Source organism: Castanea sativa, chromosome 2 (genome assembly GCF_040712315.1).
Source record: "Castanea sativa cultivar Marrone di Chiusa Pesio chromosome 2, ASM4071231v1".
Lineage (NCBI taxonomy): Eukaryota > Viridiplantae > Streptophyta > Magnoliopsida > Fagales > Fagaceae > Castanea > Castanea sativa.
In genome coordinates, this window is record NC_134014.1 from 48727260 (window position 1) to 48745140 (window position 17881).

The following is a 17881-nucleotide window of genomic DNA, read 5'->3' on the forward strand; positions in this document are numbered from 1 at the left end:
TCTTTCTTTCTCTCTTACAAAAAAAAACTTTCTTTCTCTTCAAAAAAAAAAAAAAAACCTTTAATAGTTAAACTTCCTAAACTACTGCTACTCTCAAATTTTGTTTTCATACTCATAATTTTTTTAAACACCAGGCCAATGGAAGAAACCTGTTGCTCTTGTGATCTTTTGTTGTAGCCAATGGCTATCCACCACACATTAAATGGCCTTGACATGTATGAGTTCAAGCTATTTTTTGTTACTTTCAAAAATTCATTTCATCACTTACAATCGGTAGGGTTAAGATCGTGAGATTTTGTGTTTTGCTATTTTCTTTTATAGGTTGTGTTATTGTGTATATCAATTTCCAAAAGATGCTTGAAGTCTAAAACTGAGAAGTCGATAATTGTTTATTTAGTGTAAAAGTCTCATTGTCATTGTCCTTTCAAGATTGTTTAATCTTAGCATATGACTTGAGTAGGCTGGTCTTTTCAAAATAAACAAAAGCTAAACATGTTGTAAATCATAAATTGGATTATAGGGATCAAGCAGTTATCATCTAGGGTGGAGGGTTTTTTTTTTTTTTTTACACAATAAAAATTCTACTCTTGCTAAATCTAAATGTATATGTGTGTGAAGCTCTCTCTTGAAAACTTCAACATCGGCCCTTACCCCCTGTACCCCATACCTCACAAGCACTTATACTTGTGGAGTGACCATCATACCAAAGGTGTGCGGTGGTAGGGTGGAGGGGATTTAGTCAATGGCAATTGAATTTGCAGAGGAAAAACAACACGACTATTCAATCCGCATTAGACTTCAAAGCTTCTTTCTCGAGTAAGTTTCTTGATATTTCAGTAAAGAAATACAAATTGACTTTTTTCCTACAATAAATTGAGTTTTGGGTTAATGGTTTTTTTTTTTTTTTTGAGTTTTTGTTTAATGATGATTGTATAATTGTATATATTGTGTGTGCTTTCTTTTCTATGAATTTCAATAATGTATTAATTGAGGATTTTAGCATTTGGTTCATTAAGGTTTTTAAAAACAAAATTCTAGATTTCATCTTTATTTCATTATTTTGTTTAGTTTTTGTTACTTTTTGTAATGAACTCATTACTACCAAAGTTCTATGACAATTATGGTATAATATATGTACAACATTCTCCAAACTTATCTTACATAAAACATTATAATATTATCCGTGCATCGCACGGGCAACTTACTAGTATAAATAAAAGGTCACTAGAGCCTTCAAAACATCAGATTTTCCCCATTGCACACAATAAACTCAATTCCCACATGTCAAAAACTCCAACATAAAGATATAGGAGAAAGAACCTGAAAGAAAGGGTTCCAAAACTGTCATCCCATATAACATTGTATAAATATAAAAGCACTCCAAATTTCAGTAATCACGTGCAACTACTCATAAAATTGGGTTATGTAGTTGAAAAACAGAAACTAACTTCAATGCAAACCTTTGAGTTACACCATTCAGTTAACCTGAGCATGCACTGAGTATCTAAAATAACATTGCTCTAATTCTTAAATTATTTCTTCACGGGATAAATGAGACAATTTCTAATTGACCTTAGTACATTGTAACATAGAAAAAGGCCATGGCCATGATATCAAATCAAAAATGAAATATAATAAATTCATAATTCAATAAGCAAGCACAATTAGATAAAACTCTATCCCAACAATGGTTTTTATTTAACTACAGAAGAACTGACATCAAATGTGAACCTTCCAAAGCTGTTTTAAAATCCAAGTATACATGGAGATATAATGTACATATTCCCTATGAATTTTGAAATATCTACAAGCATGTTCAAAGTCCAAATTTTTCATTTTTCCTAGAACTATATACAAATCTTCAGCATCTCTTTCTTCTTTTACTTGTGGCAGCGCATTTATAGCTTTTAGTCTCTTCTTGAATCACTACTTCCAGCTGACTTCTTACCAGTATACGTCTGTCAAAATAAAAGGAAACATATTATATATGTATAAACATAATAACAGATGAAGGGCTAAAAAGGACCACCCACCAAAAATATGCAACTTTATAATTTTTTTTTAAATTAGTAACCAATATAACTGACCTGCTTTCCAACAGTAAATGGGACATATTTGTACTTGATCATGTGTAAGATCTGTCGCTTCATCGTGAGGACAAATAGTACACCCCAGTAGCAGAGCAATATTGGCCAGAAAACAGGTACATCCAACATAGAAAAGAAAGTCAAGACAAATGCAACAATAAAAGCCTTTGTGATGGAATACCTGAGATTATCAACCAGGAAAGTTAAACCAACCCAACCATATTTAAAATAATAATAATAAAAATATAAAAATGTAAAGCAAGGAAATTTTTCAATCTTTTTTGCTAATTTGATAGTTGACGGTTCCATTAGAAACAACAGGAAGTGTTAATTAAACTACAAGGCTCTTGGCCAACGTATCAAAAGGAAATAATCTAAGAACTTCCACCTATAAAAACTTTATAGATATAAAACAATGATGCATGTAAGATGCAAAATAAAATAATGAAATTAAAAGCACAGAAATTTTTCAATCACCATATTTTCTATCATGCAACACAGATCTGAGTAATGAAATTTAAATAAATTAAAAGAAAAAGATATATATATATATATATGGTTAACTGTAGCTATCCACCCCAAAGTATTGGATCGCTTGCAATGTCCACCCTGGATTATAAAATTTCTCAATCAGCTCCTTAGTTCAAGATTAGTTTGCAATATCCACACCAGAATCTAAAATTAATATTAAAATTAACAAATTAGTGGGTTGATTGGGTGGTGGGATATACTACTATGTCAAAATTAGCAAATTAGTTCACTCTAATTTGGAATATCCATCCCTTTAACCCACTAATAATATTAATTTTAACATTGATTATGGATGGTGGGGTGGAAGTTGCAAAGTATTAAGTAGTTTAAGATGGACATTGCAAACAACCCCATAGTTCCAATCAACCCTAAAAACTAAAAATGGGCAACATATCAAAAGGCACTAGAATCAGTCAGTGGATTGACAAATCAACTATTTAAGCCACAGAACAAGAAACTTCTAATCTAAAGATTGAAAAAGCAATTTAACAGGAAAATAGCAAAAAGAACTACCCAGGGTATTCTAACCGTCTAGTACATAATAGGAAGGTACATATTGATGATATTACAAAAGAGAATGCAAAATATGAAGCAGTGAACATAAACAAATCACAGGGAAACTACAAGGTAGTACAAGCCAAACAGAACTTCTTTTTTATAGGTAAATCTTCATTCCAAAAAAGATGAAAAGGTACATTAAAAAACCAAAGATCGCAGGCAGTGTCCTAAGCCAAACAAAATTTCTATACATGTTGTGTTCAAAAAATCTACCAAGCACCAAAAGAATGAGCCTGTTACCATTTAATTGATGTTCATTAAAATTGGTCACTGTATTGTATAACGGTAAAATATATAGGCCATTTCAAAAGAAACTCAAAATGTGCCTCCATCAGGATAGCCCAAGCATGGTAAACCCTGAGGCTTAGAGACTCATTCATTTGGAAAAAAATCCAACCAGGCCTGCCCACCATAGTTTAATCTCTGCCAAACTGCAGTTTTGTTGGAGAAATAGCGATCCTTTTGTAGTGGAACATTGATTAGCCAGCTAACTTAATAGATTCAATTATTCAAGTCCTCAAGAATCTCATATTGTAAAATACAGTATAGTTCACAAATTGAGAAAATAAGCAAAGCATATTCTAAACGGAGACTTGGCAATAACAATGTTACTAAAAGAAATGAAAAGGCTAGTAATTTACTTGAATCATTTAGCTTTTAAAATGAAAAGGCTACCATGTAAACAGTTATACTATTAAAATTAGAATTGAAGTTTAAAATGACACAAAAGCTACCATGTAAGCTTGTCATGAATGTTATAACATTCGATTCAACCATTCTATACACTTCTCCATCTAACATAAAATGGAACATGGAAAGATAAGGAATAGAACAAAGTAGTAAAATATTCTGCTTTACAGAATACACAAGATTATCCCTCCAATATGAGTTGCAATGGCAACAACAACCAAACCAATAATTCAAACAATATTTAAGCTCAAGTAGGCCCTTAAAATGCTTCTCCCGATAAATTTCCTCAAAGCAGGGGTGATTAATGACTATCCAGCCTTAAACTCATTAAACAGGAGATAGTGCAGTTACCAAAAAAAAAAACCCTCATTAAAAAAATAAAAAAATAAAAAGAAACTACACCACAGGAAAATCTAGTTTCTAAAAATATACATATGCACTCCAGAAATGAATTTGCATAACAAAGAAGACTGATAAAAATGAGAAATGCTAAATTACCAGAATCTAAATTCGGGGAGGCGGCGAATGAAAGGCTTAAATTCATCAGAACCTTTCATTGGCAAAGAAGCCCCATCCAAGACTTCAAGCTCTGGATCTTCCTTTGGCGACAAAAACCCGATTAAGAGATTCAAGACATAGATCCCCAAACCATAGGAAATAACATAAAATCCTTGTACAGAGTAAACACGCAAAACATAAACCATTGCCACTGCAAGTGTTCCTAGCCACCTCTGAAGCGGGTGAGGTGTGGATCGGTCCAAATAGTACTGAAACATCTTCGAAAAATCATTTCTCCAGTTGGCAAGAGGCGCCACTGAACCTGAATCAGTTCCTTGTCCCTCCATGAAAATTGGGTTCTAATCTTTACAGCTTAACTCTACAAAACCCAAAATTTGAAATCTAAATATAAATTAAATTTCAATAACAACAAAAACTAATACCATGGTAAAAGGACCAGAGGTCCAGAACAACTAAATTTCCATTTTTTTTTTAGGAACTGAGTCTACATTAAAACATTTGGCAAATCCAATTTTTTCAATACCCTTTTTAGCATTATAGCAGTACAAAGCATATGACTCAAATATTTCAAATCTTCTTTCTTTTACCTTCTTTTTTTCTCAGCAGCCAAACAGCCTGCTAGTTCTTGATCATTATACGTTGAATTACAAGTATTTAGAGAAAAAATAAATAAATTATTTTATTTCAGAACAGGAATGCATAATAACGGTTACCATTCATGAACACTTTCTTTCATATTTTTTTTTTCTCTCAAATTTTCCCAGTAACCAAACAGAGGGTTTGAGCAAGTGTTCAATAATGTGTATTGTAGGAACTAAAAATATTGAAGTAAGTAAGTAACATTCAGATTACTGAGATAATTAGGGTTTTGAACTTGAACCAAATTAAACAAAGATATAGCAAAATTGACTAAAAATAAAGAAAGGATAAAGTAGTAATTTCACCAGTTGAGCTTTGAGATCATGCGCTGAGTGAGTGATCAATCTTCTTCTTCTTCTTCTTCTTTTTGAGTGAGTCTGAGTTTGAATTTGAGCCTGGTGGTTTTTTTTTTTTTCACAAAGAGTTAGGAGAAGAGTGAAAGATGAACGGAACTGTGGCCAGCCGGTTATATTTTAATTTGATACTTCAACTACTGGTTTTCCTAATTTTTTATTTTTTCCCACTTATTTTGCTGTTCTGTTTAGTTTATTTTTTCAATTATTTATAAGTTACACCGCACTTTTTGACATTATTCATAGGTTTTACTATACTTATTTCAGCTAAACTTTTTAGTTTTTATTTTTATTTACAATATTTTCAGTAAAAAAATTTTAGTTTCAGCAAAATAAACGAATTTCAAATAGATCCAAATATTTATTATTTTTCTTAGTTAACTACTAAATTTTTAATTTTAATAGAATTAATAATAGCTGAAATTGATTGGATTTTGAGAGTTGAGGGACAAGATGGACACAATTCATAATTAAAAGACCAAATTAAGCTTTTTCCAGTAATGAAAGGACCAGCTTAGTAATCTTAAACCATAAAATTATAATGTTTAGTTAAAAAAAAATTTCTTTTTCTTTTTTTTTTTATTCTTCTTTTTTTCTATTTTATTATTTTACTTATGTTAATTCTGAAAAAACAAAGAGAATCACTTTATGGGAATAAGAATCCTTCAATGGAGAGTATGTACCCTATTTCGGGTGTATACAACATCTTTTTTTACAGCAGGTGAGTTCTAAAAAAAAATATTCTTATGTTTCTGGAAAGGAAAAAAGAATCTCTTCCACTGGTTTACTAATTTTTCTATTTTATATTTGGGAGTATTTAAAAAGGAAAAAAGAATCTCAACATACGCATTGTAGTAGTCTGGAGTATTTTTTAGATTTCATTTAAAGGATAAGGTTGAATTTGAAAGCAAGCCAATAGTATTAGAATTTGTATTGTATTAGGCGTACGTTTTTTAGGTTGGATTTTATTCTATTATTGCAAAAAAAAATACCCAACAATATCTATGAAACATGATTTTATTCTAATTAATGGGAAAAAAAAATACCCAACACTATCTAGTATCTATGAAACATTCATTTAATTGTTGTATGAGTCTAGGAGCCCTTCTAATCACGTTACTTAGTTTGTAAAAAAAAAAAAAAATTATAAAAATCAAAAGAGGTTTATACCAACTGGTAGATTTATATTTCAAATTTCTGATAACTACTTTTTTTTTAATTTAAACTATAGAAATTTTTCATAACCTTGTTTAAGGGTAATTTTGGAAAGGCAAGATAATAAATGATATTTCTTTAAAAAGTTGGATTTTTTAAACATGACAAACAATTTTTTTTTTTTGATGGGAACATGACAAACAATTTGGAATGGAATGAGCATTTGTTTAGTGTAAAAATTTTCCATGGTTTATTTGTTAAATAAGTTGGACAAAATTACAATTATAGATTAAAAAATTAAACTTTAAAAATATGTTCATTTTCTTTTATGATGAAAATTAGTGAAGCCTTTCTCAGAAGAAAAAGGAAAAAGCTAGCTAAGCCAACCATACCACACTCATCTACGTTTTCAAAATCAAAACCATACTCTCAACTCAAATTAAAGACTGAAAAAATATTGTCAAGTTAAAAACCCTAAGCATGCAGAACAATGGCATTCATCAAAAAAAAAATGCAGAACAATGGCTTAATTACCATGGTAGTAATTAATCACTATGGTATCTTATATGATAAATCATGCTATAGCAAAGAAGGATGTTAAATTTTCACAATTTGTTAAGGTGATAAGTTATGCTTGGAACTACTTCACTTTTATGTAGACCCACAACCCACCATTGACATCATTTTTATAAAAGTTATAACAAAAATTTGTATCACTAGATTTATTAATAGTAAAAACTAAAAAGTAGATATCATTTAAGTTTGATAAAACAAAATACTATACGTTACAAAATGAATAAAACTTTCATTTCCAAATTATTACATAACAATTTATAAAATTATATATGTGTATTATTTAAAAAAATTATATAACTTATTAATAAAGTTGAAGAGAATTTCAAATATATTTGGAGCCAAACTTTTTCCTAATGAAATAATTCATACATCACAAACTCTAAATATAGCACACTCAAAATGCTAAAGTCAATCTCAATGGTATTGACACATGATGAGGAATTTTGAATAAAAGTTGCATCCCATTTTTAATCTTTCATTTTATAGTTTATACTACACTAGCTTGTAACCCCATGCATATGTATGGATACACTTAAAAATTTACAATAAGATGCATATTGTAATTCCTATATATATAATTTAAATACTATTGATAGTCATTCTTATATTCTATTAACTCTTTAAAAAGTCTTATAATATTGTTAAAAAGTCTTGTAAAAATATTATAAGGTATAAAATGTAAACCATCCATTTTTTTATTTTTATTTTATTTTTTATTACTTCTTAATTTTTATTATTGTGAAGCACTTTTTTTTTTTACGATTCATTTATTCTAGACTATTTGCATTTTGTTTTTGTACTCAATAATTCACTTAGATAGATATTTATGATGTGGTCCCACATTTGATTCTAAAATTATTAAATAAAATTCTTTCTAAAAATAAATAATTTAGGACATATAATGCAAAATTAGACCCTAATTTGAAATTCTAATTTAACTTTCTCTAAGTTTTGCCTATTAATATATATGTAGATATGTCTATTTTTCTTTCAAGATTAAACTTTAGTTAATTTATAAGTAAAGAAGAATCTTCGCTCTCAAAAAAAAATGTAAAGAAGAATCTTTAAAAAAAAATAACATTTGACCAGTTGTGATAAGTACAACACAAAACAAAACACTAAAAATAATGAACACATGGGATTTTTATTAATAGAATATTGACGTGTTAAGATCTTACAAGTCACTGACCTCGATGAAAGTCAAATATTAGGCTTTTAACTGCTCATCAATATTAGTAAACTTTCAAGAGAGATAGTGGGAGGGAGAGGAATAGAGTTATTACTTATTATAGGGGTCTTAAGTTTTCTAAATTTATTGTTTCTATCTTCTTCTAACTCTTTGTGAGGCTCTTATTGGTAAGCCAAAAAAGGGTAATTAACCAACTGATTGTTATAACAGAAAACGGAAATTACTAACAAAAGATATTATTAAGCATCAGAAATTTGATGCTTTTAAGTTATAAAGGTTGAGGGAGAAAACAAGTTTAACACATAAAATGTTATCAAGATTCTTGAACAAAAAGCGTTTCTGTTATTTTTAAATTCTGGGTCATCTTGAATAGTTTGTGAAATGTAGATAAGAGAAAGTATAAGGTTTTTTTTATTTTCTTTGGGAGAAAGAAAATGTGGCTTCCAAAGAAAAAAGAGATAAAGAAGACAGAAGAAGGAAATGGGATAGTTGCAGTTGCCATAGACAATGACAAAGGGAGCCAACAAGCTCTCAAATGGGCTACTGACCATCTTCTTTCCAAGGGCGAAACTCTCGTTCTAATCCATGTTGTTAAAAGAGCATCCTCATGTACATGTAACTCTCTCTCTCTCTCTCTCTCTCTCTCTCATGCATATTAAAATGTGTTATTTAGGAGGTACATCATGCATGTTAAGTTTATAGGCTAAACTTAAATGCAGTTTCTTTTCTTTTTTTTCTTTTTTTTTTTATACAAACTTAAATGCAGTTTCTGAGTGTTTTATCTTATGTTTTCCAATCAAAGTCAATCGTATGATTACATTAATCAATAAACTGTATGGTTGAATTTAATTGTTTTTGAAAAAATTACACTTTTTATGATGTATTTGGTAAATATAGTCATATAGTTTAAATTTGAAATTAATTGAAAATACTTAAGTATAAGACCTTAGGAAATGTGTATCTTGCTTAAACTGGTAAAATTGGTTTGGAATAACTTCATTAATCTTCTCAAAAAAATGCCTCAATAATTCAACAAAATTGTGATTATAGATGAATACAGCAACCAGGATGAATAGTTGCCACAGAATGGTATTTCATAGGGTTTGGGTTCCTCAATTATTTTGTAGTACTGTAGAAGTAGCATTAGCAAATAACAATAATAATAACAAAAATGAGAACAACTACAATAACCATGGTTTTAAAAACCAGAACGGTCAAAGAATCGAAAACAGATTCAGTTCTCAAATTTTACCAATTAAACCGGCAATTTTTCCAGTTTTTATCGAACTGGTTCTTGGTCTATTGAACCGGTTCAACCGACCAATCCGGTTCAATTTTTAAAACCATGACAGTAATAGTAATAATAATAGACAGATATATGTAAAAGAAAAAAAAAATGATACCTATTTAAAATATTTTGGATCCAAATAACAAGAAAACTGTGCATACGGCATGATTGTACCTATCTATATGTAATACTTAAATCCTTGTATACTTATCTTTATCTATATTTAATGTTATTATGCTCCTCTTGAGCCACATCATTGGTCATATTGTTTTTTTAAAAAATATATATATTAATATATTCAATAGTTCACCATAACTTTACACATCCTCTAATGTGATTGTAACTTATCAATATTGTGCCATATCATCTTCTTTTTTTCCTGTATTTTTTTAGACAAAATTAAACATAAAAATTATTAAAATATTTAATAGAGTAGCACATTCAGTTATGTCACTTTATATATTCAAACAGGTAACAAAATTTTCTATATATAAAATAAATAAATAAAACTCAACAATTTTGATGGTTTTAGCTTTACATATGCTGTAACTATTTTTAATGTAACTTTACAGATTCAAACATTCAACTATTTTAACAATTTTAACTTTATATATGCTCAAACTATACATGTAGCCTAGCAATTAATTTTGCTAATATCTCATTGTGACACTTCATCCACTTATTTCCAATTGTCTCTCCTATTTATCTTTTTGGAAAATTATTGAATACTCCAGAAGTACTATAAATGCGTACTCTCCCCTCTCATATAAATTGTGGGTCCCACTCCAACCATAATTTTAATTGGGCAAGACTTAAATACAGTACTTAGGTGTTGTTCTTTAGATTCCTCTCTTAAGATTCTACCATGTAGATTTTTTCTCATAGAATAGAAATGTAATTTTTAGTTAAGTAACCACATGGCTGAATCTTAAAAGGGGAACCTAAGGAATTGCATTTAAAGTACTGTACCTAAGTTTTGTCCATTTTAATTAGTAAGGCTCACAGTTATGTGAGAAGAGGGAATACGCATTTATAGTACTCTGGGAGTACCCAATAATTACCCTACCTTTTCTTCTCCCTATTATTCTCCACCTTATTGTTACATTTAATCTAACTTTTCCCCTCCATTTTTGCCTTTTTATTTCTCCATTATTCTCTACTTTACCGTTACGCTTCCTTCATTCCCCGTCTTCTTTTCTATCAATTTGATATCATCTCTCTCATTCAATCCATATATATATACACCAAACAAAAAGATGATTTCTCTCTTTGTCTCGCTAGGTGGAATTTTGTTCTTGCTTGTAGCTCTAATTTTTGTTGATTACTTTCATGTTTTTTTATAGCTCTTCTTTAAGCTGATGCATTTTGGTGTTGTGATTATCTAATTCCCTGTCACAAAGTTTTCTTTCTCCCTCTTTGAGCTTTACTTTGATTTTAGTTTGGGTTATTACTTAGTTATTTAATTTGGAACTAGAATCTTAAGTTTATATCAAAACACAACTACATGACTATGTATTTGAATGTTCTTACCAATTATTTGAGTAATAGATTATTATGAAATTTATCTCTTATGCCTTTTTAATTTTGATTAAGATAACGGTGTAATTTTGCGATAAGTTTTGAGTAATAAATTATTTGAAGCTTTTTACTGCTACTTGCCTTGGTTCACAGCATGACACATCATTATGCTGCATTACAAAATAGTTATATATTCTCATGCATGGCATCCACTAGTTTCTATAGAACTTGTTGCTCTATAACATTTATATTTGTAACAATGATAGCAGAAACTAAGAGAATAAGTTCAAAATGTTAAATACATCTAAAAAAAAGGCTTATGGTGTCACACTAGCAAGATTGCGTGCCTGTTCTCACCATTGCAGATAATTTCTCTTCAATACAAGATTAGAAGCTGTAATGACTTTTGTATGTACAGATGGGGGAAAGCGTGCTGCCATTTGTGATAGCAATGAAAAAGCTGCCTCACTGCGCAGACAACAACTTGAGCAGCAAAATAGGGATATATTCTTTACCTACCACTGCTACTGTTCTCGTAAAGATGTAGGTTTTGGCATTTTCCATTATCTTCTCTTTATGCAATAAGAAAATGTCCTCTAGCACCATGCACAGAAAATGTCATGATGTTTTATTTCTGTTCATGATACCACCTTTTATTATTTCCATATCTTTTCTTTTATTCATTGTCATGTGCAAAATTTTGTATCAGATACACTGCCTCGATGTCTTACTCGAAGACACAGATATAGGAAAAGCATTAACAGACTATGTTGCCTATGCTGCAATAGAGAAGTTGGTTCTTGGTGCTCCGCGGCATGGATTTTTGAGGTAATCTCTCCTTCTAATCTTTTAACATGATCAAGCTCCCAGAAGAGGGAAGGAAAAAGAAAGAAACTCACAATAAAAGGTCAAAAGATAATATCTTCAAATATTAGAGGGGTTTGTAAAACTGCCTTGGATTATTATGCCCCTGTGATATGCCTCAAATGCCTTGTTTCTCCAAGGTTTTTGCACTGCCATAATTGAGTAAACAAATAAATAGGAAATGAAAATCACAAGAATTAACCAATTGACATCATGACTCATGAATAAATGAAGTTAGAATTAAATTATTGATCTCTAGGAGCAGAACAATTCGAACATGAGAAATGCAAACCAATTGGAAGTCAGAAAACTAATTAAAAAAGGAAGGACATCATGAATAGTGAACCGCTCAAACTAAAGCACTAGTAGTAATGTAACTTTTTCTCTTTTTCTTTTTCTTTTCTTTTTAGGAAGCAGTCGATAAGAAACAAAGTTTCCAAAAAAATCTAGCTGATTGTAAATTGCAGGTTTCCTAAATTGCAAGAGAAAAGTGGTCAAGCTGCTAGAGAAATAAACAAAGTAGCCTTTTGCTCATTCTTTTCCCAAACCATTACAGTGTAAATAGAATTGCATTATTGATTGATTGAAAGAACAAAAACGAATAATCCGTCTCTTATTCAAAAATTAAGTAGATTAGTTTAATAAAAAATTGATTAATATCTTCTCAGTTTAAAATCATCAAATGATTAAGTAGCGGCATTCTTTCTTTCGTCAAAAAAACTTTCCGGATTCATAGGAAGTTTCACTATCAAACAACGTACAAGAAGGCAAGTACAGATTCAGAAAGAATATCCACTCAACTCCAACTAAAAAAGTTATAGTAACTCATCCTTCGATTGAACAGTGTAGTTTCATTTGTTACGTAAGAATCACTTACAGCGAAGCATGCTATCATCATGCTTTCTTTGTAGCTTTAACTGAAGTAGCATGTCCATAACTCTGATCAGCTAACCTAATCAATTGTGTGACCTACAGTTTAGAAAGAATATATGACGCTTAATTTTAGAATATAAATCCATAATCGGATAAGGCTATAGATGCATTGACTATTTCTAGTATGCTAAGTTTCAATTGTCTTTTCTATGCAGATTCAAGTTATCAAGCATTCCAAGCACTGTATCAAAAGGGGCACCAGATTTCTGCTCCGTATATGTGATCCCAAAAGGGATCCACTTCTCTTCAGTGCGAAAAGCATCTCGTCCAGCCCCCTATACTTCCCCACTACTTGAACAAATTAAGAAACTAAGTGCCAAAAGCATTGAAACTTCTGCCACACCCTCCAGACTTACAATGAACTTAAGAGGTTTGCTCCTCTCAATTATAAAGCCTTCTCAACTTTTCTTCATTTAACTACTGATAAAAACACTCATCATTTATGTGTAGCAGAGAGGTATTCATTTAATCCTCGCAGCAATGGGCCACCCAGGTTAGTCATAATAAATCTCCCCAATTGTGGATAATATGATGCAGTAAACTTGCAACACCTTAGTGTTATTGATAATGATATTTTTCAACCATCTGTCTGCAAAGTAAAAAGGGATATCATGGTTGCAAGGTATTAATATGGCTTGACAAAGAAATGAAATCTTAATATTTAAATCAATCAAAGAATCTGTTGAGTTGAAAAGAAGAGGGCTGAAGTTCATGGGATTTTTTCAAAACCTCTAGAGAATTTAGAACTGTCATAGCTATTCAGGTTGAATTTGAGCTACCTCATGTTCTTTTTCATGCATAAATCTTTGTTTAAATTCTTAAAGGGGAGAGAGAGAGAAAAATACAGGGATACCTATAGTCCAAATTTTTTTAATACAGCAGCTTGAAATTTGAATGCCATTTCGCTTCATTACATGACTGGCCTCATTATCACGGTGAACACAGGACGCCATTCACAAAAGGAGGAAGAGATATGAATTCAAAGGCCTATTCGGAAATTCTAGAATCAAATAATGATATACCATTTATAAGCTGTGAGAAGCCAAGCACTGAAAAGATGTTTCCTACAGTCTGCAGTTTTACTGATTCAGGCCAAACCTCTCAGCTTTCAACTCAATCAATCTATTTAGATTCCAAGGTCAATGACCTCAGTCGTTCGGATTATTTCTCATCAAGTTCACAGGAGAGTGGTAGAACATCTTGTTCATGGTCATCCCAGAATTTGGTAAAGACATTATCTCTTAAAAAACAGCATTTCTTTGAAGAAACCATCCTATACAGTATGCAACCATAATTGTGATTTAAAATACCTAAAACATCAGACAAGTGTAATCTATTTACATTATGATATTTTACAGTAAAGGTAAGGGTCAAAGATATTAGTTTTACCGCATGCAATATAAAATAAAAAATAAAAAATGACAGTTTATTCTCAATAATTTTGCTTCTAGAGAAAGTGACAGTTTCGTTCAATGATTTCTAAAAACAAAAGAAATAGTATCTGCTTTCAAGAACATAGGTGCAAGAAAGAAAGAAAGAAAGACACACACACACACATAGATATAGTTATAAAAGCCTAATCTAAATGGTTCCTTTAGTTATACCTTTTTAGGGAATATCCTAGTAGTTACGAAAAATGGAAGCATGTACTAAAATCTGACTTCACACAAGTCTTAAACCTCAATATCCAAACCAACCTGATATCGCCATTATTTATTCTTTAAACAGCTTGAAAAAATTTGTCCCATCAACCTTGTTGTTTTCTCAAGTGTTTATTTCCCAGAATAAGCACACTTTTTTTGCTTGATACCTATCCATGATACTATCCAAGATACCCATTAGATTGAGCACAAAGACATAATACAATGGCTACTTGTGAGATAGCAGAAGATGAACCATTTTCAGTACATTCATTTCATCTAAATTAAAACATTAGATTCTATTTCATACGCATTGCAAATATCAAATTTTCTCATTAAGATGGTACTATACATACATCATCCAGATAACTTCCACTTATGAGTAATTAAAAAGTGCAGGATGATGAGGAAGCTAAGATGAGGAGACTGAAGCTGCACCTGAAGCAAAAAATGGACATGTACAGTGCAGCATCCCGAGAGGCATTTAAAGCAAATCAAAAGGTATTGAAAAGATGCATCAAATTTGTGTCTTCTCAAAATTAAGAGATAGTTTCTAAAGTTTCGTTTACCATAGGCAATGGAGCTGCATCATTGGAAACTTGCAGAAGAGCGGAAGTTAGATGAGGTAAGACTAGCAGAGGAAGCTGCACTGTCAATAGCAGAGAAAGAAAGAGCTAGGTCCAAGGCAGCTGCAAAGAGGATTGCAGAGTTGGAAACACAAAAAAGAGCAAATGAAAAAATCAAAGCCCTCAAAGAAGCAGAGCAAGCGAGGCGGGTATTGGATAATCTAGCCCAAAGTGATCTCAAATACAGGAGATACACAATTGAGGAGATTGAGAGGGCAACAAATTTCTTTTCTGAATCTCTTAAGATTGGGGAAGGAGGTTATGGCACTGTGTATAGGTGTTTCCTTGATCATACACCAGTCGCAGTCAAGGTTTTACGTCCAGATGCTGCTCAAGGGAGATCACAATTTCTGCGAGAGGTGCGGAATGAAGAATAAAGGCTACTTAACATACATGAATAAATCGTAGTTAATTCACTTGATTGTATTAGACAACTAGGCACGCAAAAAGAAGATAGCATGCATATAAAAATGAAAAAGCAAGTTGATCCCAACATGGCTTTCCAATTTCAAGCAGCCTCTGTAAGAAAAATACAGAAGTTTCTGTTGAATAGTACACCTTTCAATTTCAAGGAGCCTTGCACATAAGCTTGACAGGATGGTTATAAACAAAAGTTATTATGCCAAATTCTATAAGAATCCTCTACAAGAGCTTGTAAAACAACTATTTGGTTAAAAAATTTCATTTTCTTAAGCACTTCCTCCCCAGCACGACATGCACATTACCAATAAATAATTGAGTTGCTTCTTACATCTTCCTCTTAAACTCTAATGCAGGTAGACATACTTGGCTGTATAAGACATCCCAATATGGTACTCCTTCTAGGATCCTGTCCCGAGTTTGGCATCCTGGTCTATGAATACATGGCTAATGGAAGTTTAGATGACTGTCTCTTCCGGAAAGGAAACACTCCAGCTCTCTCTTGGCAACTCAGGTTCCGAATTGCAGCAGAAATTGCCACAGGCCTGCTCTTCCTCCATCAGACCAAGCCAGAGCCAGTAGTGCACTGTGACCTCAAGCCAGGAAACATTTTGCTAGGCCACAACTATGTCAGTAAGATTAGTGATGTTGGATTGGCCAGGGTCATACCTGCTGTAGATGAAAATGTAACACAGTACCACATGACCTCAACAGTTGGAACCTTCTGCTATATTGATCCAGAATATCAACAAACAGGAATGCTTGATGTAAAGTCTGATATCTATTCCCTAGGAATCATGCTTCTGCAGTTGATAACAGCCAAGCCACCAATGGGCCTGGCTTACATTGTTGAACAGTCTATTGAGAACGGTTCATTCACAGAGATGCTAGACCCAGCTGTGCTTGATTGGCCAGTTGAAGAAGCATTGTGCTTTGCAAAGCTAGCACTCCAATGTGCAGAACTCAGACGGAAAGACCGGCCAGATCTTTGCAAGGAAGTATTGCCGGAGCTCAGTAGACTGAGAGAACTAGCTGAAGAAAAGATGAACTATATCCTCTAACACAGCAGTTCTCATCCCTCACCCAATCACAGCCACGCTTCAATACCACAGGTGAGTTCAAAACATGTAAATTATCAGGAACATTTGCTCACTAAATATACGGATGATACCTCCATTCAATAAACTTTACTTGGCATTTGAATTATTGTTAAATCTTCTCCAATATCAAGAAATAACCACATAAAAGGCAAAAGAGTAGTTTTTTTTCTCCTTGTGCTCAGCTCAGGGCACAGGTCCACAGAAAAGGAAAGCAAGGTCAGTCAATGGAACATAATCTTTGACAACTATGGAAAGTATAACATGACTGAAATATTTGATGCAAGGTTTATTTTTATATATATAAGTAATAAGATTTATTGATATAAAACAAGAGACATTCAAGTGCACAGGGGTGAACAAATCAAGTACAAAAATTACATATATCAAGTAAACCAAGAATTGAGGATAAAGATTGGTTTCGCAAAGCTAACAATCAGTCCAATGAGGTTCTAAAGAAAAATAGCTTGAGTTCAGACATGGATCTCTCATTATCTTCAAAGCAATTGCTTTTTCTTTCCCTCCAAAGACATCACCTCAAACAATGGGAGACAACTATCCATATATGACCATTTCGATGACGACCAAACCAAACTTGCTAGCAAGCTAGGAGCTCGACAACATTCTTTGGCAAAACCCAACTTACTCCAAATAAACCCAAAACCATAAACCACAGATCCTTAGCAATCGGACAATGAAGGAAGAGATGATCAATAGATTCACCATTACACTCGCATATATAATGTAATAGAATATGGTCAACATTTTTTGCAGGATGTTATAAGCGATCCACTCCTGGAGAACTCATCAAGCACATCATCACTGACAGGAAGACAATCAAGTATAGATTGATTAATTCTTTAAGCAGTATGAAAATCAAAACCTAAAGGTTGGTTTATTTTCTTTGGTTCACAGGTGTAACTGAGTAATGCTAGCAGGTCAATTCAAGTTCCTTGAGGAAGCATTGCAACAGAAAATTCAATACGTTGAATTTTGTTGCTTTGCTATGTGAAGTTGTTCAACGGGCCACATTGACTAGGCTTCCCCCCCCCCCCCCCCTGTAAGTATAGTTTCATATAAATGTTAAATTGAAATGTTATTTGAGGTTCCTTTCTTGGAATTTGATTCCCATCTTGTTGGGGTTTAGAAAGTGAAATTGGCATGCCAGTGAAAAAATTGTTTTAATGTAATATTATTG

The 17881-nt window shown here is 31.9% G+C and overlaps 2 protein-coding genes across 2 annotated transcripts; one reads left to right on the forward strand and one right to left on the reverse strand.

The window, feature by feature from the left end:
• Positions 1 to 1643: 1643 nt before the first annotated feature.
• Positions 1644 to 5481, reverse strand: LOC142623268 (protein RER1B-like). Its single transcript, XM_075796659.1, has 4 exons — positions 5330 to 5481; positions 4365 to 4743; positions 2088 to 2268; positions 1644 to 1958 (listed from the first exon to the last, which is right to left on the reverse strand). The coding sequence occupies exons 2-4, from the start codon at positions 4709 to 4711 to the stop codon at positions 1908 to 1910; spliced, it is 579 nt and encodes a 192-aa protein (XP_075652774.1). The 5' UTR covers positions 4712 to 4743; positions 5330 to 5481; the 3' UTR covers positions 1644 to 1907.
• A 3250-nt stretch (positions 5482 to 8731) lies between these two features.
• On the forward strand, positions 8732 to 16647 carry LOC142625455 (U-box domain-containing protein 52-like). The gene is made up of 9 exons (XM_075799106.1): positions 8732 to 8906; positions 11522 to 11646; positions 11813 to 11931; positions 13056 to 13270; positions 13438 to 13522; positions 13846 to 14125; positions 14940 to 15041; positions 15115 to 15525; positions 15943 to 16647. The coding sequence occupies exons 1-9, from the start codon at positions 8732 to 8734 to the stop codon at positions 16645 to 16647; spliced, it is 2217 nt and encodes a 738-aa protein (XP_075655221.1).
• The last annotated feature ends 1234 nt before the right edge of the window (positions 16648 to 17881 follow it).